This window comes from Dioscorea cayenensis, chromosome 13 (genome assembly GCF_009730915.1).
Source record: "Dioscorea cayenensis subsp. rotundata cultivar TDr96_F1 chromosome 13, TDr96_F1_v2_PseudoChromosome.rev07_lg8_w22 25.fasta, whole genome shotgun sequence".
Lineage (NCBI taxonomy): Eukaryota > Viridiplantae > Streptophyta > Magnoliopsida > Dioscoreales > Dioscoreaceae > Dioscorea > Dioscorea cayenensis.
Genome location: NC_052483.1, coordinates 570,435 through 591,210, shown reverse-complemented (window position 1 = coordinate 591,210; position 20,776 = coordinate 570,435). Strand labels below are relative to the sequence as shown.

At 36.9% G+C, this 20,776-nt stretch overlaps 2 protein-coding genes and 1 non-coding gene across 3 annotated transcripts; 2 read left to right on the top strand and 1 right to left on the bottom strand.

The window, feature by feature from the left end:
* Positions 1–9,923: 9,923 nt before the first annotated feature.
* Positions 9,924–16,367, top strand: LOC120274460 (endo-1,4-beta-xylanase 3-like). Its single transcript, XM_039280994.1, is given in 12 exon segments — positions 9,924–10,201; positions 10,277–10,336; positions 11,059–11,295; positions 11,915–12,267; positions 12,357–12,516; positions 12,826–13,172; positions 13,246–13,423; positions 13,586–13,953; positions 14,036–14,198; positions 14,522–15,061; positions 15,163–16,245; positions 16,247–16,367. Coding segments are annotated over 12 exon segments (3,600 nt in total). The 5' UTR covers positions 9,924–10,123; the 3' UTR covers positions 16,280–16,367.
* Positions 16,368–17,625: 1,258 nt separating this feature from the next.
* LOC120274461 (probable xyloglucan endotransglucosylase/hydrolase protein 7) lies at positions 17,626–19,055 on the top strand. Its single transcript, XM_039280995.1, has 4 exons — positions 17,626–17,890; positions 17,991–18,091; positions 18,182–18,378; positions 18,482–19,055. The coding sequence occupies exons 2-4, from the start codon at positions 18,038–18,040 to the stop codon at positions 18,870–18,872; spliced, it is 642 nt and encodes a 213-aa protein (XP_039136929.1). The 5' UTR covers positions 17,626–17,890; positions 17,991–18,037; the 3' UTR covers positions 18,873–19,055.
* A 321-nt stretch (positions 19,056–19,376) lies between these two features.
* On the bottom strand, positions 19,377–19,448 carry TRNAH-GUG. Its single transcript has one exon. It is a non-coding gene; the product is annotated as a tRNA-His (tRNA).
* Positions 19,449–20,776: the final 1,328 nt, after the last annotated feature.

Sequence of the window (20,776 nt, the reverse complement as noted above, 5' to 3'; positions counted from 1 at the left end):
CCGTACAATGACAAAAATTGGAACTCAACTATGTTAATCACACCGTCCGATTGAAAAAATTGGACAACAAACTCATGATGATGATGATGTGCATTTATTATTTAATCACTTGCTTTTCTTTATTTATTTGTTTATTTATTGTTGGAAAAATAAATTCTATTTAGATACCTCACAACCTCACATGTTTCAAAATTATACTCAAATTCAATGACCCGGGTTTATATCTGGCCAGATAAATCATCAATGGTAGAGTTCGATTTTTAAGGGCGTATTTCGAAAAATTTGAATAGTAGTGGGTCATGCTCTCTTAAAAAAATTATCTCAAATCGAGAGCATGGAAAGAGAAGCGTGGAGGAGGATATCATCATAGTCAAACGTAGTTTGGAGTTTCTTGACCCCCATGTGAAGGCATTCAATGTGTTTTGATCTTCTGAGGAGACGTATGACTTAGGCACTGGCACTGATTAGGTTTCTGTGTTAGTTATTTTTGGGACGCTGTTGACCCCTTTTTGTTGTACTCTTTTGTGATCTTTACCACACCTGGTGGTGGGGGTCTGTTGTATTTTTTTAATGTATTGTGGTTTATCCATTTTTAAAAAAAAAAATACTAAAAATCTTAAAATAAATAAATAAATAAATATATCTCAACAAAAATGATTTAATTTTTTATATTAAAAAAATCATAAACAGTGAGGTTGTTAATAGGAATATAAAAATAATATATGTGCAAATAAAATAAGATTATTAAGAATTTGTAAGGAGAATGAATTGACCAACATTTGCACATCTTGACGTCCTATTTGTCAAAAATAATAAATAAATAAATAAATAAATAAATAAATAATAATAATAATAATGAATTGGTTTTTTTTTAATGTTTTTGTCAATTGAATTCATAGATTTTCAGCTGCGCTAGAGACAGATGACAATTGTGTAACTAACAAAAATAATGGAAAGTTTATTTAGATTGAAGTTATTTTTAATTATTATCGGTTGTCTTCTTGTATTTGAAGCAACCCAATTAATGGAATGAAGTCCCCTGGCCACTAACGTTTGTATTTATTTATTTCTTTATTTTCCCTTAGATTTTATAATCCATGTAGATACCAACTATCTTTATTTAATGAACTTAATTACAATAAATAATTCTTCTTATCAGAGCAATTAGCTTGTAGCATTTGGCTCAAAAGGAAATAATCACATATTTACTTTCACATCTTCATATCTTTCAATAATCTACAAAATTAATCACATACTAATTACTTGAATCAATATATTTTTAAAAATTAAAATATAAAACTAAAAAAAAAAGCTATCCTAACGATTTAGACATAGTTTAACTTTATTGACCCCCTCACAAAAAATGACCTCTTAACTAATGATCAAAATTTCGATGGTCCTTGAAATGTTATCTATTACTCTAATTGACTAATATATTGTTCTTATCAGTTTTTGTCATATTTTTTTTAATATTTTTTTCAGTTATATTACTCGTTTTCATTTTCTCATGAATATTTTGTTTTTTAGTCGTAGCATAATTTATTTATTTATTTTTCACTTCTCATAGATTTAGCATAGTTAATTTATTAGCTTTTGTTTTAGTTATTATCATAGTTCTCATACAATAAATAGTGATTCATTCTTTTTTTTTTAAGAAAAAAAAAATCATTTGATGGAATATGCCCTCATTAGATGTGTTTCATGCGGCTATCAGCATAAGAATTTTATTGTGGAGAACAAACCCAACTACTATGGTCCACCTAAAGCGAATAACTTTCCAACAAAGAATAAACAATATAAAATTTATTACTGATTATGAAATAGATCAAGGGTTTGCTTTCAAAGCAGGAATTTGATATTTTGATTAACATGGCTACGCAGGTCATAAATGCAGTATTTCTAGAATATGTCAGAGATTTCATTCGAAAAGACCTTGACATTTTCAAGCGTTCTAGATGTCTGTCACATTTGCTCTTTTTGGAATAAGACCTTTTGATCCCTATCATAAGTCAAACTTTGGTTTTCTTTCCTCATGGTCCGAATGGCTATCATACGCCAACCTTTGTTTTTTTTGTTTTTTTTTAATTTACATAATAAAACAATTCTTTCTGTATAATAATGTCTACTTGATAACCGGTTAGAAGGTCTTGCACCTAAAGATTTGTGGCCAGCTATTTTTCAAGATTGCATTGTTCCCTAGATCACAATTCGATAACACTCTTCTGTACTGCTTCTTCAGTTGATTTGCTAGCCATGCAACAAATTCTTCCAAATTGTTCTTCCCTTAAGGAAGACATATCTACTTGGTCCCAGGAGAGCAAAAGCACTTTTTCGGTTAGATCATTCTACAAATTTCTTATCAATAGGAGAATGCGTAGTCCTTTATACTACGTTTTTTGGAAAGTAAATTGTCCGAGTAAGATTAAGCTTTTTTGTTGGCTCGCCAGCGAAAACAAAATTTCAACTCTTACCAATCTTGCCAAGAAAGACTGCAATGTTTAAAACATTATCGACACTTGTATGTTATGTCACAGATATTTAGAAACAGTTGACCATCTTCTGATTCACTGTGATTTCTCCATGCACATATGGAGTTTTTTCATGCATATCTTAAATTCTCACTCATTGCCAATTTTCCCTCTCAAAGGTCTGGACCTCTTGGATTTCATCCCTAGTTGTGGGTTTTATTTCATTGGCGGCCACAAATGTTTGTAACTTATATCGCTATGACCAAAAATGTTTTTTTTGTAACCGTATGACCACATAACTTTTCTCCGGTAGCACCCGTGGCCATAAAGGCCTATTTGGAGACTATTTCCGGTGACTTAGCTGACGTTGAAGGACTATTTCCGGTGACTTGCTGATGTGGAACCCCTCCACGTCAGCCAAGTCATCGGAAATAGCCTTCAAACATGCCTACCGGAGAAAAGTTATGTGGCCATCCGATTACAAAAAAACATTTGTGGCCACTAGTGAAATAAACCCCTAGATATGTGTCTACACACCTTTGGGGACCTCCTTACTAGGGTCATTTTCTGGATTTTTGGCTGGAAAGAAACAATCACATTTTTAACTATAAATTTCTTCCCACATCTTCTCTTATGTGTAAATTTTCTCATTTGTTACTTGCCTGGATTTCTACAGCCCGGGACACATTTTAGTTACTTCCCCAGCAACTCAGTCTAGATAGTCAAGCGCTCACTTGATTTCCTGAGCGCCAAATCAGCCGACCTTGCCAGCAGTGTGACATCTTCACAGCCTCATGAATGATCCTCCTCCGCATGATGCAGAAGATCTCTATTAGCTCTTGGTGAACTTTGTCTTCTCGGTCTTCATTTCGCCTTTTTGTTTTCTAATTCCATAGGTTTGTTTTGTATTTTACTCTTAGGGTGCAACACCTTTGGTAATGCACTTTTTTTTCCTATTTTTTCCTTGTATATTTTTGTTTCCCTAAAGTCTGTTTGCGTCTGTTTGTTTGTTTCAGTTTTGTTTTCTAATAAATCTTTGGTTGATTCATTTTATTTTTGAATAAAATAAAACAAATATAAGACAAATTGCGTGTTCAGTTTTAAAAATTTGCAAAATTGATAACTATAGATTATATATATATATATATATTATATTTTTCAAAAGTTTATTTATTTATTTCACATCTAATCATTCTTTCTACAAGGTGAACAAATCATATCATTTAAACTATTTATCACGTCCTGACGGCATTGCACTCGACCCTGTCTCTCCCTCTGACACCAGAGATCGCTGCAGTTAGAGAGGAGCTGGCTCTAGTGGTGGTGGTGTCTATTTTATCTGGTTACGTGACGGACGCGGGCCTGGACGAGGTTCTCCCCTCTGTTATCAATCATTCGCTTACTGGACCGCTCACCCAGCTGAACGATAATACGTATTTGGTTCCTTTATCGAATCGTGCGGATGTGAAAGAGGCTGGCAAGTTAGACGTGGTGCAGTTCTCCACGAAGGATGGAGCGTGCTCAGCGAGGTTTGCTCCTTTGTCGGTGGAGCTCGGGACGGTGAGTAGTGCGTCAGGAGAAGGGTTATGGGTCCATATTTGGAACTTACCGTTGCATGGATGGTGTCGGAGTGTGATTCTGGAGGTCTTGAAGAAGGTGGGCGAGATGGTGGCCCTTTCACATGAATTTAAAACCAACAAACGCTTTGTCTCCGCTTTGGTGCGCCGGAGACCGGGGACGGCATTACCCATTGAGCTCGAGCTCAGTCTTGGGATGCGCAAGTATGCGGTGCTTCTTACGGATGATAATGATAAGCAAACGGAGTATAGGCCTGATATTGGGCTCTATGTTCTCAGTGACCGAAGGGTGGACTGTGATAGAAGTCTCCAAATGCAGCAGGCCAACCAAAGGTCCTTTTCTGGTGAGTTGAAGGGGCGCTCTTCAGAGGGATTGAGCTTGAAGGAATCGGAGGGGCCGGTTGAGCGTGACTCCCGCCCTAAGGATGATGAGGGACATGGACGTCATGGGAAGGAGATCCGAACTGCCGGCACTGAGAGCGACCCTTACCCGCCCATGTAGAGGCACGATAGTAGTCGGATGGAGGTGGAAAAGAGACCTGCGTTGGTGGAGCGAGGCTCCCACGCTGGAAGACCTGGGGGTTCGCGGCGGGATGATGGGAACGTGGTGGAGCGCAGCTCCCACGTAGATGGTGGCAAAGCTCCACCGAGGTTGCTGGTCCGAGGATTGATGGGTCAAAGCGAGTTGCGGGGAGGGACCACTAGTCGGTCGTCTGATAGTACGGTGCTGAAGCGTATAAAAGAGACTAGGCCCGGAGCGGTGTTGAAAGGACCGATGAAGCTTGGTGTCTTCACCGGGGGATTATAGACCTATTAGTCTAATTAACTCCTCGCTTAAAATCATCAGCAAGATTCTGGCCTCGCGGCTTAGCACGGTGATGGACTCCTTGGTGGACTCGCGCAATCTGCTTTTCTTAAATTAAGGTGTATACTGGATAATATTGCTATGGCAGAGGAAGCTATTTTTAGCATCCATAAAAGGAGATTGATGGGTCATATTCTCAAGGTGGACTTTGCTAAAGCTTTTGATTCGATTGATTGGGACTTCTTGTTGGAGCTCCTAAAGGCCAGGGATTTTGGACCTAAATGGTTAGGATGGATTTCTTCGATCCTCTGTTCTTCGAAAGCCACGATTCTAATTAATGGTTCCCCTAGTGGATATGTGAGGTATCAAAGAGGCTTGAGACAAGGTGACCCTATGTCGCCACTGTTTTTCGTGCTGGTCTCAGATGTGTTATGCACTATATTCGATAATGCGCTGAACTCTAAAATTCTGATTGGTGTGCCACTGGGAGAGAACGGATGCATTTGTAATTTGCATTATACGAATGATCTCCTGGTAATGACGGTGGGTAGGGCTGAGGATCTTAGAGTGATCAAGCTGATCCTTTCTGGTCTTTAAAGGGCTTTCTGGCCGGGAAACTAATTTCTCCAAAACGTGTCTTTATACCACCAACTTGCATCAACTTCCTCAAGTTAGCGAAGCTAAAACGGTTAATTGTGATGTGGGCCTGCTTCATGTTACCTACCTTGGTATTCCTATTTCGGGTATGAGACCTCGCAAACAAGATTGGGAGAGTTTGATTGCCAAAATCAGAGGGAGATTGTCTTCCTGGAAGTCTTCTTACCTATCAATTGGATATCGGCTCACGCTTGTCAACTCGGTGTTGTCTGCGGTACAGACGTACTGGATGCCCTTGTATAGGTTACCTAAGTGGGTGATCAAAGCAATCGACAGGATTAGAAGAGATTTTCTATGGTTTGGCCCTAACATAGTGCATCCTGGATGTAGAATTGTGGCTTGGAAGAACATTTGGCAGGTGAAAGAGCAAGGTGGGTGGGGGATTTTGGAGCTTTCCTCCTTTAATATAGCTCTGCTGGGGAAATGGAGATGAAAGATGATGTCTGACTCGCACTGGGGGGGAATGAAGATTCTTCGGTTCAACTATAATGTCTCTACTTGGGACTTGTTTAGGGTTCCGAATGGGAGAGTTTCGTTGTTTTGGTCAGGTGTTTCCTGTTGTCTCCCCGCTTTTAGGGGATGTGTTTCGGTTCAAGTAAAATCTGGTTATGAGTCACTATTCTAGACTGAACTGCTTTGTTACTGGAGAGGCCACCGTTCGTGAACGATCCGGAGGTTGCGCAGATCCTTTCTAGACTGAACTTGGCGTCAAGGAGGAATAGTGACCTAAAGGTTTGGGGTTTGACGGCCAATGGGTCTTTCTCGGTCAAGTCATTCTACGGTCTCTTGAATGAGGGAGGACTAAGATGCCCCATTGCTAACACCTTTTGGAAAGGTCCCTGCCCAAAGAAGGTTAATATTTTTAACTGGCTAGCTTGGAAGAACAATATTCTTTCTCTTGAAAATCTTGCCAAGCGGCGCTGCAATAGGCTACTGACTGACACATGTGTGCTTTGTCATGCCAATGTCGAATCTGCGGATCATCTTTTCTTAATGTGTCAGTTCTCACGGGAGGTGTGGTTGCTCCTCAGTCATTTCCTTCAGTTACCTGAGCTCCCACTGTCTATGGCTCAATTATGGAGCGTCTGGAGGTCGGCCCTACGGCCAGCGGTTCAGGTGTTTGGAGATTTGATTGTTAAAGCCTTTGTGTGGTTGATTTGGCTTACGCGGAATGATTATATTTCTGCTGATAAATTTGATAATCCTCTTGATGTCTCGATGAAGACTGCTCATATGTTGTTATGTTGGTGCTCTGCAGCTTCCGAAGGTTTGAGAGCGAATATTGCTGATCCTATCTCCTCTATCAGGCGCAGCTTAGAGTTTGTTGGACCTTATTCTAATGGGGTTGAGGGCACCCCCATGCTTGAGGTTGATCAGACCAATGGTGAGGAGTAGCTTTTTGTGTTTTTATGGGTTAGGAGGAGACCCGTTGTTCCTCCATTTCTGTTCATTCGCCTTTTGTTTCCACAGCTAGTAGAAGGATTGTTGTACCTTTTGTTACTTTTATTTTAAATGCACGTGGTTTATTCACATTTAAAAACAACAACAACAACTATTGATTGGGTCTGAAGTGGGATTCATCTACTATTTAACTTTTTTTTTAAATATATTGTTAATATTATATAATTTTTACATGACCTTCTTACATGTGTTGGGTGGGCCATAAAGTCAGCAATTTAAAACTTTATGGTTGTCCTTTCGATTTTGATGAGACCATTGTAGTCGTTATAGTTTTTCTTGATATTATTTTAGATTTTACTCATATTGGATTGTTATAGTATGATGTTTATTTTTTGTTTTTTGTTTTTTTTTTTTTTGTTTGTTTGTTGTTGTCAATCTTTTGTTCATCTATTTTTGTTCATACGTGTGTTCTTTTTGCTTCAGTAATATACGTTGGTTTATTAATTTTTTTTTTAAAAACCTTTCCAGTATATATACGTAAAACCTGCACAGTTAAATTACTTATAAAGCCCAATTCGTAGTTAATAAGGCCCAGTAATGCTCTTAAATCCAGCCCATTAAGGGTCACTTTTCCCAGGTGCGGGATCCCATTAAAAATATTAAATATTATTTATTAATTTTTAAATTATAATCTAGAAACAATGCCCATATATACCCAAGTATTTCTATTCTTAATTAACTTGAATTTTATTAGCAGGGTATTTTTGTATTAATATTATATATATATTTTAAAAAAATGGATAAATATTACATTAAAATTTAAAAAAATAATAATTCTGTTCATTTTCTGTCGTTTTCTCACTCTATCTCTCTTGCGCGGGGGCGGGCGCGCTTTCAACTGCTCGACTTTGTTGTTGCTCAAGGCTTCACCTGCAACTCTGCGTCTCATGTCTGATCTCAATGATATCAAAACCGACCTCTCAGAGGTCTGATGGTCTAATCTATGTTTCTTTTTAATGCGTTACTCTGTATTTTGGCCAAAAGTTTGGATTTTTATAGTCTTCATGACTCATGAGTGACTTTTTTTCTGATTGAGTTGATCTATGTTGCCTTTTGATTTTCTTCGTCTTCTCAGATTAAGGCTGGGGTTTTTTTGTCCGTGCTTATTGCTTGTTGTTTGTGAATTGTTACACCGCTAGTGTAGCGTTTTTTTTTCATGTTTGTGTTTTGTCTGTTTGTTGTTTGTTTGCCGTTCGTTATTCTGGTTTTTCTAATAAATTAGTGATTTATTACTTTATTAAAATATATATATATATATATATATGATGCCGGTAATTGTTTATTTGACTTTTGGAGTGGTCTGTGGATCTATTTAATTTCCGGCTGCAGGGTTTTCATCCAAAGTTTTGATTTTTGACAAGTTCTCTATGGATTTTGGTGACAATGTTGAAGTCTTTCATTGGAGAAGTGGTCTATGGTGTACCTGAATTGGATTTTGCTGATAATAAAGTTCCTTTTTATCAGCTTTTTTTGTTTCTGTCTTAGATCAATGGTTAACTTTCCTGCATTGTTCATAGATTTTGCCTTTAGTTATTTGTTTCTCTGTGGATTTGTTGTTGTTTTTTTAAACTCCATTTGGGATATCTCTGTTGTTATTGCCATGCTGATTAATGATGGATGTTTTGTTTGTATGGAATGCAATTATAGTTGGACCATATGGGACTCCTTGTGAAGGTTGGATCTCATCTTCCAATTCTGATTGAGTTCTTTCTGTTTATGCTCTCATGGTTCCACACTTATTCTGATTGTGAGTAATGCTTCCTTGGTGAATTGCATGTGGTGTTTATAATTTACAGTTGAAGTTCGGAGTTGATTATCCAGCTAAACCACCTCAAGTCCTATTTAAATCAGAGATTTTCTACCAAATGGTTTGCTCTTAATTTTGTGTGAAAAACTCGTTTTCTTAATATAATTCTTCAGATTTGTGATTTAGCAAACACGTATCATTTGTTGCCTTGCTCAATCTAATGATAATTAATTGTATCAAGTCTGCAATGTCCAGCTTCTTGTGCTTATTATTGGGTTTATAGATTTCTTGATAGATAGATCTTTTATGAATTTCTAATCTTTAAATCCTATCAACAACAGTACTAGACTTTGTTCATAATAACAAATGGTCCATGAAAACACTAGTATTTTTCTGTTGAATTTGAGCACAGGAAGAAAGCAGGTTTGTACACTTGAATAACATTTCTATTAAATTTTTTGAATAATTTACTTATCGAATGCTGCTTTCTCTGCTTGTGCAGTTGACACTAATGGCAGTGTTTGCTTGGATACCATTTATATTGCCTCGTCACATTTTCACAATCTTCACCGTATTTGCTTGCCTGACATGAAAAATGCCTGGTCACCTTGTCACAATGTTGGTACACTGCTAGCATCAATCCAGGTAATTTTTTAAGCGTTCCATCCCATTATACTCTGATTCATCTGCTGGAATTTGCATGAAAAGCAGTAATCTTACATATAAAATACAGCTCACTAATTAAACAAACTCTTTACAGTCACTCCTCATTGATCCAAATGTGTCACTTCTTTCACCGTCTTAATTCTATTGAGCAGTTAGTTACTTAATTAGTTTCTATGACTAATGGTTTTGGGTCTTAATTGTAATTCAGACAATGAAAGTACTCTTGATCAGAAAAGATGTTCAAGTTATCCTTCTTGTTTTCCATGTTAAACATACTGATGTGTCTTTGATGTTTTAACTGTTTTAAGTTGATTAAAAATCATGACTATTAGAGGATAAAATAGCTTCTTTTTTAAAAGCTTTGGATTGCTTCCTTTGCAAACAAAACATACAAAATAAATATAAAACATGTAAAAGAACGTCAAAAGTCAGGAAGATGAGAGATTCTCTAAAGATATTGCATAAGTAACCCCCCCTCCGAAGGAACGTTGCAGCGTACCATTAAAATCTCAGACCCCTCAACAACTCACTCATATTTTAATCCATCCTACCAAACATCTATATATATATAGATATATATATATCAGAGAAGCCCCTCCAAATGTGAAATTTTACAGCATATTGAAATTGAATCCGCTGAGCTCTCTCTCTCTCTCTCTCTCTCTCTCTCTTTCGCTGTCTCTGTGTGTGCCTGCTCCTGACTTCCTATTTGGTACAAAAGAGAAGGCTTTCATTTGGATTGATGCGGAGGTGGGCTTCTTCATTGGTTCCCAAAGGCAGGAGAAGCTCGGGAAAGGCACACTCTCAACCAGAGGCTCAGGTACAGTTCTCTTCAAATTCTTCGCAAGTTTGATGCTTTATTTGTTTTTGGTCTTCAAAATCTCATCTTTGATAGGAAGCTAGTCATTCCATGGCTGAATCCCAAAGAAACGACCAACATACAGATGGCTCCGAGGTATTGGGCCTCTTCCTCTCCCTCTCTGTCTCTCTACTTCTTTTTGGTGCTCTCCTTTTCTCTTTAAGCCTATTGTTGGTGTCTTTGGTTTGATTTTGTGATAATTTGTGTTTTGGAGAATGGATTTTTGTCGATGAATGGGATTGGGGATCGATCGCTTTAGAAGCAAATGATACTATTTGTAAATGAAATGTTTAATTCATATAGCAATACATGAATGCAATGCGAAATGTTTCTGGTAATTTGATCATAGGTGAACTTATTGAGGTGTTTGCATAATTCTGACATTGCAGATCTCAACTTCATAGAGTCTGAATATATAAATTTCAGCAACATGATATTCACTGAGACCTCAAATCCTGCCAGTGAAAACTAGTCCAATAAGAGGATTCTTTTATTTTTTATAGTTTTTTGGGCGTAATCCAGAGCTTATAAGGAATATATTCTTCAGGTCCAATGTGTTCGTTGTTCAATGACCTGTCCAAGCGCGTCTATGTATAATATGCCATAGCTGAGTTTATTTTATGCTATTAGTTGTTTGAAAATTCTCTAATGGGAAGAAGGGCATAAAAGCTTTGTCTTTTTCCTTTTCTTTAGTTGAGTGAAGCCTGGATACTTTAAGGCAATGGTGTAGATTTACTCCAGAGGCAACTAGTTTAATGTGAAAACACAGTTAATGAGATTACCATTGACTTGTTTCTCATTTTTCATTTTCTTTGAAGTTAATGTTAAAGGCAATGGAATGCAATACCACTAGGCTTGAGGCTTTGGAGCAGAGAATTTCTGCACTGGAAAAGATTATCAATGATCGTTTTGATGCACTTTTAGAGTTTCTTAATGAACGAATTCCTGAAAGTTTAAAACTTTCTGCTTCATCCGCTCCTTTGGAGATTGCAAGCCCTCGGGAGCCAGATGAGAAGAGGCTAACTCAGGAATCAAAATCTAAATTTCATGATATGGTAGTTCCTTCATTTATACTGTTTTATGTAATATTCTTGGCTAATCATTATCCAATTCTGAGTTTATTCTTATTGGAGTATAGGATAACTTGGTGTACTGATACCAGACAGCCTACAGATCCTATATATCATTTTATGTCTTATTTATTTTCCCATTCCATTATAACTTGACTTTTTAAATGGCTGCATCAGTATTCATCTATTGAGGATCAATTCGAATATATATGTATATATTTGGTTATTAGTTCTTAGCACAACCTTTATGCTTGCTGATAGAGTCTTTGAGGATCTTTTGTTTGGACATACCTCCTTCAACACAAGTATGCCTGATTATGTTTAAAATTCCCTTTTCATGAGCAATGATAATACATTGCTCGCCTGCTCCCCAAACCACAGTCAACAACTTGTTAACATTTCCTTCTCTGGTTCACCAGTTGCATTTTATTTAATTGTCATGCAAAATCAAGTTGGTTGAGGACTATGGATGAGTTTGTGGTTGACTTGAATCAATGGAAAGTTCAGCCTGAGTTTCTAAGTTTCTTAATTCTATGCACATGAATTATCAAACCTTGCTTCAGTGATCACATATCTTTCCTGAACTTTTTATATTTTCTGACAGATTGGTGAACAACCAACTAGTCATGCAAATAATATCATCTCAAATCATGATTTCTCTCAAGGGCTAGATACCTGGCATCCCAATTCTTGTCATGCATATGTGGCTTCAAGGGACTCTGGGCTTCTTAAAGGAATAACAGCTAACTCAGGGGGGTGCTATGCTGTTGTAACAAGACGCACACAAATCTGGCAAGGGTTAGAACAAGATATTACAAGGAAAGTTTCTGTTTGCTCAACATATACTGTCTCTGCCTTTGTTAGAGTTTGTGGGAATCTTCAGCAACCTACTAGCGTACAAGCAACACTGAAATTAGAGCATACAGACTCCCCAACTAGATATTTGTCTGTGGGAAGGTAGTACAATTGTGTGGCCTTCCATTCTCAATTTTATTTTCTTTCTTTCTTTTTCTGAGAGTTTTATCAACTGGAGGTGGCTCTTGCAGTGCTTCGGTCTCAGAAGAATGCTGGGTCAAGTTGGAAGGCAGTTTTTCCTTGCCAAACCTGCCAAAACGTGTAGTGTTTTATCTGGAAGGGCCACCTCCTGGTGTCGACTTGCTCATAGATTCAGTAATTGTCTCCTCCTCTAGCATAACACAGATTGAGGTATGTGTTTTAATTTTTTACTCTCTGTAGTAAGACCACCTTCTGCTGTAGCTTTCTCCTCTCATGGCAATCCTCTCTCTCTCTCTCTATATATGTATATATATATATCCAATGTAAGTGTTGTACTTCCAAATTTTCAGCCATTTCTTAGGAATTATCAAGCTTGATTTGCATTGCTTTGACTCTTCAAGTTTGGTTGTAGAGAGTGCAAAAGAATTCTAGAGATTTCATTGTATTGACTCTTGTTTAAAAATTAAAAGCAGCATGTTGCCCTTTTATTTTATTTATTTATTTTTTGTTAACCAAAAGGAAGTCAAAGAAAGATGTGCCTCTGAAGAAGATGAAGGCATCTTAAAGAATCCTCACTTTGAGAGTGGCCTAAATCATTGGTCTGGGAGAGGATGCAAGCTGGTTTTACATGATTCTTTGGAACACCGGCAAGTACTTCCATTACATGGAAACTTTTTTGTGTCTGCAACTCATCGTAGTCAAACATGGAATGGAATCCAACAAGATATTACTGGTAAGGTGAAAAGAAAAGTTGCATATGAGGTCACTGCAGTAGTTCGGATATATGGCGCTGCTAATGCAGATGTGCGTGCAACTTTGTGGGTCCAGACTCCAAATGGCAGTGAACAGTACATTGGCATTGCCAAGTGAGTAGAATATTGGATCTTTTTGCACGAAGTTATGATCCGCAATCGCTAATTGACTTTCAATACTTTAAAGATTGCAGGCATCAAACAAGGAGTGGGTGCAGCTGAGGGGGAAGTTCCTTCTGAATGGTGTTGCTTCAAAAGCTATCATCTATTTGGAAGGGCCACCTCCTGGTGTCGATGTTCTTGTTGATAGTTTGGTATTGAAGTGCGCAAAGAAAGCTCTACCATCGAACCCACCCAATATTGAGGTCCATTAGTCGCTTCTTATTTCTATAAGTACCAGAAACATCACAGTATTCTATCCATTTGGAACTGATCTTTATCGAGATAATTTAATCACCAAATGATAGGTTCTTTGGCTTTGTGGAAATAGTTTTTTTTTTTTTTTAACAATTGGCTTCTTATTTCAGGGTTCTAGAGTGCAAGCAATTGGTTTGCTGAGAAACATCAACAAAAATATCATCACCAACTATGATTTTTCTGAAGGACTGCGATCTTGGACCCTTAATTGTTGCGATGGATATGCTGTGTCAGGGGAGTTCAATTTATTTGAGGGAATCCCTGCAAAAACAGGAGGCAATTATGCTGTTATTAGAAATCGTACCCAAAGCTGGCAAGGTTTGGAGCAAGATATCACTAAAAAGGTTTCATCCGGTTCTACTTACACCGTTTTAGCAAATGTCAGGGTTTGGGGACACCATCAAGAACCAGCTATTGTCCTGGCAACTTTAAAACTTAAGAACTCAGATTCGTCTATTAGTTACATGCAAGTCGGAAGGTAATTAATTCTTGGAAGCCTGATATTCATTCTTTTGTCATACCATCATATATATAACTCTTATAACGTTTGTTGGTTTCAGAGCATTAGTGTCAAAAGAACGATGGGAGACACTGGAGGGCTCTTTTACCTTGAAAAACATACCCAAACAAGTTGTTTTCTTTCTGGAAGGGCCTTCTCCTGGTGTTGACCTCCTTATAGATTCTATGGAGGTGTCTTGCAATAATGATATGAACCGGCATCAGGTATTCAACAATTATTGTTGTACTCTCAACTATTTCTCTTTTGTGGATTATTCTCTTGCTGCTTTAATTTTTTTCTCCACAAGTAGATGAAAATTTCCTTCCCCTTATCCCATGGAAGTTGCTATGGTAAAAGCAAAATACAATCCTTACCCACTAGTCTTCCTCATAAATTGTATTACCTTTTCATTTGTATTCATGCTTAACTCTTGTGTGAATGTGAAAGTTTTCTAAGGTATCTATGCAGGATAACTAGCTTCTATATGTTAATGAAGTTTTGATCTGCTTTGCTATTGAACTTCATAAATTATACATTTATTTTGCAGCAGAATGTTATGTATGGCGTTAATATTATTGAGAACAGCACATTTAATGATGGTCTGAAGAAATGGGTTCCTCTTGGTTCATGCACGCTGAGTATTCATACAGGGTCACCACGTTTGTTACCTCCCTTGGCAAGTGAATCCCTTGATGATCAACAACGACTAAGCGGACTCTATGTTTGTGCTACTAATCGCTCAGAAACCTGGATGGGCCCTTCTCAGACAATCACGGACAAGTTAAACTTACACTTAACATACCAAGTTGCTGCTTGGGTTCGTGTAAGCTCAGCAGTATCTGGACCTCAAAACATCAATGTTGCTTTTAATGTAGATAATAGCTGGGTCAATGGTGGTCAAGTAGAAGTTGAGGATAATGAATGGCATGAGATTGCCGGCTCCTTCAGAGTGGAGAAGCAACCATCTAAGGTGGTTATATACCTTCAAGGTCCTTCACCTGGAGTTGATTTAATGCTTGCTGGACTTCACGTGTTCCCTGTTGATAGGAAGGCAAGATTTGCTCATCTAAAAGAACAAACAGATAAGGTATTTCAATTTCTTTTCATCATTAAGGTCAAAGAGAGCGATCATTAGATTCCTTTACTTGATGGTCCAGCTACATATTCATTTATCTGGTAATATTACAGGTAAGAAAGCGGGACATTATCTTGAAATTCACTGAATCAGATGCGATCAGTTTGCCTGGTTCGGCTGTGATTATTAGACAAGTGGAGAACAGCTTTCCATTTGGGTCGTGTATGAACAGATCAAACATTGATAATGAAGAATTTGTTGATTTCTTTGTGAAGAATTTCAATTGGGCTGTCTTTGGAAATGAGCTCAAATGGTATCACACCGAGTCACAGCAGGGTAAGTTTAATTACCATGATGCTGATGAGATGCTAGAGTTCTGCGAGAAGCATGGTATCAATGTTCGTGGCCACTGTATTTTCTGGGAAGTTGAAAATACAGTCCAGCCATGGGTTCGATCATTGGACAGAAATAACCTGATGATAGCTGTGCAGAATCGTCTCAAAGGCCTACTATCAAGGTATAAAGGCAGGTTTAAGCACTATGATGTGAACAATGAGATGCTCCATGGATCATTCTATCAAGATAGGCTCGGTAAGGACATCCGAGCATACATGTTCAGAGAATCCCATCAGCTAGATCCTACAGCGACTCTTTTTGTAAATGATTACAATGTTGAAGACGGGCGTGACTCTAAGTCTACTCCGGAGATGTACATCCAACAAATCCTTGATTTACAAGAAAGAGGTGCTGCAGTTGGAGGTATTGGCATTCAAGGTCACATTGATCATCCTGTAGGACCAATTGTTGGTGCTGCATTGAATAAGCTGGCAATACTCGGACTTCCTATTTGGTTTACTGAACTAGATGTAGTTGCGGAAAATGAGCATATCCGAGCTGATGACTTGGAGATCATACTCCGTGAAGCGTATGCACACCCGGCTGTTGAGGGTATCGTGCTATGGGGATTTTGGGAGTTCTTCATGTGCAGGGATCACTCGCATCTAGTTGATGCCGAAGGCGATGTTAATGAAGCTGGTAAGAGGTACCTTGCTCTGAAACAGGAATGGCTTTCTCATGCAGATGGTCACATTGATGCACATGGACAATATAAATTCAGGGGATATCAAGGGAAATACACACTTGAAATTAACACTCCCGCAAAGAAATTTTCGCGTTCTTTTGTTGTTGATAAGGGAAGATGATCCTTTAGTGTTGAACATAAACTTGTAGTTTTAGTAGTATTGGATCTTATTTTCATACAATGTAATTTGTGAAATGAGTATTAATGAAAGCTCTACCTGGCATGATTTTCTTGTTCTATGTTATTGTATATGGTTTTGTTTTTCTGTTTTTTTCTTGTGACACAATGAATGAGCACAAGAATAAATATTTAATTTTTCCTAAGGTAAGCCTCAATGTATAGGAGAGGTTGTGCCCATCTGGGTCCATGACAATAACAAGACAATATAACTTTTCTAACCATCAAATCAAACCTAACATTTAAGCACTTCAAAAAGAAACAAAAAGTTTGAGTACTATACAGTAATTAACAAATGGCAGGATAAATCATCTGGATAACCCCCATCCATCTTGACTATTTATGCTATTTCTAATTGAAACACATAATAATAAAGGTAAGGTGGACTTTCTTGGCATTATGTATAGATATATCTATATGACAAGCTCCATGATCAGAAAGTCATTTAATTCTGCAATGACTATCAGGACCCATGTAAATTATAGCTAGCTCGTTAGGTTCATTTCATATGGATGAACCTCATCTTCTTCAATCACACACACTCATCACAACTTTCAATTATACTTAATGGACGAAAGACACCTTCACATGGCCTTACACTAATGCCACAGAAACTCACTGTACCTAATCATGATATATATTTACATGAACCAAGCCAATGACAGCCATTTATAGATTGCTATATATATATATGATATCCCTGACAAACAATGAAGGTTTGAGGACCACCCTTAACACTCGTCTAGGTGAATACATCAGTGTCTCATTAATATCCTTCTTGATTAACAGAGTTTAATAGTAAATAAACAAGGTTTAATGAGAATTTAAATAGTTTGTTTGCTTTTGAGTTCACCTCTGTGGTTGGGATGTCTCAATCTGCCAACTTTCATTTCAAATTAATTATCTTATTTGTTTCCATTTTTATTTTTTATTTTTTTATTTTTTTATAAAAAAATTCATAAGACGAGATGGAACGCAAGGAAATGGCTTTGCATGGAGGTACACGACAAGACATGAGTCTCAGTCAAACAACCTGTTCGTACTCTCCTGTAACCAATAAAGTTCTGCCACGTACACCGAAAAACAGTAAACACTAACACCGTCGGTCGCCAACTATGTGGATGGGAAACGAAGCCGTACTTGGTGAACTGTGAATTGAATTGGGAAACGCCATCTAGCAAACTGTAGTTAGGACCATGCAACGTGGGAAATATAACAATTTGAAAGGAAGAAGGGGGCCATTGACTGCTTGCCATTAGCTGGAATAATTTAAAGCTGTCATGGATTTGGATCTATATAAGTTATACAGAGAGAAGGAAGAGCTTATAAAAGCAAAAATGCTAGCACTTCTCTTGCCACATTAAGCTAGCTAGCTATCTCATAAAGAATATAATGGGGTTACACTAATACTGTGTATCATCAGCTTCTCCTTCTTGTTGTTGTTCATCTTCTTGGAGTTGCAGTGTTTGTTGTGGCCAGACCTGCAACTTTCTATGATGACTTTAGTGTGACTTGGGAGGAATCTCATATCAGACAAATCCAAGGAGGGACAGCCATTCAGTTGGTCTTAGACCAGTCCTCAGGTATATCAGTATATGTATATACAAACTCACACTAATTAACTAGCATTTTAACTTAATGTATGCATGCCATTAATATATTAATGTATTCAATTTCAATCAGGATGTGGGTTTGCTTCCAAGCAAAAGTACTTGTTCGGGCGTGTGTGCATGAAGATAAAGCTAATCCCCGGTGATTCTGCCGGCACGGTCACTGCCTTTTATGTTAGTGATTTAATCATACAATTAACTTTAATGATCATTTACCATATGCAAATTAGTTAACTGAAAAAATTGAACAATATTGTACTGCAGATGAATTCAGACACTGATACGATTCGTGATGAATTAGACTTTGAGTTCTTGGGGAATAGAACTGGGCAGCCATATACAGTACAAACTAATGTTTATGCTCATGGAAAAGGTGACCGTGAGCAGAGAGTCAATCTATGGTTTGATCCAGCAGCTGATTTCCACCAGTACTGCATCCTATGGACTCACAATGAAGTTAGGTAAGTATTATTAATTTATTATTCACATTTAAAACATCAAATATATAATTACTAATTACGATCGATTATATATATATGTGCACATATATATGTGTGTGTATAGGTTCTCTGTGGATGATGTACCCATAAGGGTGTTTAAGAATAATGAAGCAAGAGGGCTACCATACCCAAAGTTTCAGCCAATGGGAGTGTATTCAACACTATGGGAAGCTGATGATTGGGCAACAAGAGGGGGGCTTGAGAAGATAGACTGGAGCAAAGCTCCATTCTATGCTTATTATAAGGACTTTGATATTGAGGGTTGTACAGGTCCTGCTGCAGCAAGCTGTGCAGAAAACCCAAATAACTGGTGGGAAGGTCCTGCATATAAACAGCTAGATGCAGCGCAAGCAAGGAAGTATAAGTGGGTGCGCATGAATCATATGATCTATGATTACTGCACTGATAAGTCTAGATATCCAGTTCCCCCACCAGAATGCATGGCAGGGATATGAAGTAATTGATTCAAATATATATATATATATATATATCTGTGTGTGTGTGTTGTCTGAGCTTGTAATGTGATGTGTGAATGTTATGTTGTCTGATCGAGTTTGTATTTTGTAATGTGATGTGGGGATTGGTTAATTTCTTCTGCAGGTTGAAACTTTACTTGAAGAAGTTTGGTACTTGATTAATGATGGTGTACTTTTTAATTAGAGTTAGAAATAGTACAAAAACACAGTAAGTGTATTGGTGAAGAGATTTATGTCTCGAGAAGTGAGATGTGACCTATGGAGAGGAACGTTTATGGTCAATATGTTGCCATGTTAGGGATATATAAGGTCTGCTTGAGTGACCAAGCATATATCCGACCAGGTGGAAGTTCGACATGAGCTTGTTTGTGGTTGTGCCCATGTTCTGACATTTTCCTCAAGATCAGTGTTATTATCTGATTTTCCTATAAATAAAATAAATTTAAAAAAAATTTTTTTTAAAAAAAAATTAGAAGGCAAATCTGTGGCTGCTGGGATTCGAGCCCAGGTCTCTACGGCCACAACGTAGAATTCTAACCACTAAACTACAGCCACGGGAATAGCTGCGGTGCCAAAAAATTATATAATAAACGTTTTCTAACAGGTGTTTTATTTAGATAAAATCCTCCCATGGTCCCTCTATTATAATCAATCCTTCATTTTTGTCTCTGTTATAAAGTTACTAATTTCATCGCCATATTTATTTTAATTGGGTAGATTAAGTCCCTTTACTAAATGACAATTACCTTCTCTGTTAGATCCTATTGATATGGCTTTAAATATTAACAATAAATTACTAAAATGTTATGAAAGAAATAATTTTATTTAAAATATAAAAAATTATAAAAAAATTAAAATTATAAAATAAAATAAAGTAAGTTTTATGAAAAGAATTTAAAATTATTAAACTTTTAAAAAAATTATAAAAATTGTTAAATAAAAATCAAAGGACCCACACATAGCATGCCACGTCATTTTAGTTCCAGGTATAAAACTTCTCAAACTCGAAACTCTAACCTAATAATTCTCCAACGCTAATCCCGATCTTTTTTTACCACGTTCTACTAGTCAAGATTGGGTTCTAAAAAATAATTAATACTTCTTAGTAGTTTTTTATTATTTTTTTTATGATTTTTAACTTTTGTTAAAATAATTTTAGTACATTTAAAGAAAATAATTATAAAAAATGATTAATATCTTTTATAATTTTTTATAATTTTTATAATTTTTATAATTTACTTTTTTAACAAATAAAAGTTAGAAAAAATTATTAACACCACGTAGTTAGAAAAAATGATTAGAGAAAATAGGTGTGGACCCCACTCTCTTTAAAATTATCTTTTTGTTTTTTTATTTATTTAATTTAATTAGTTTCATTTAAAAGTTTTTATCTTTATCCTTTTCATAACCTCCCACTCGCTGATAAATCTCAATAAAAAGGGATAACTTGCGCCTTCTCCCCATCGCCTCTTTAGCGCTGTGGTCTCCCAGTCCCGATTGTCAAACGAGGATCTAAAGCGACTTCTAAATACAAGCTAGGTACTATCCCGATTGCACCTTGTGGTGTCTTGTTAAGCAGTTGCGTGTTTGTTTGGTGTCAGTATGTTAGATGTTCTCTCGCTTGAGGTTCTTCATGTTCTTTTAAGTTTCTCATTAAATACGCTCTTTATAGTTCTGCTAGTGGTTCAGCTGAATTCGAGCAAGCTTTACTTCCCATGTTTTTATCCCTGTTATTTATGGATGCCATTGTGTGAATATATATTATCCTTCAAAGGTTAATTAGTAATGCTTTTAGCAGCTTTAATTTTTCTTCTTGATGCACTCGCATCTGCTTTGAGTTAGGGATGTGCAGTTGTTTTGATTGAGGTCTTATAGTATCCAAT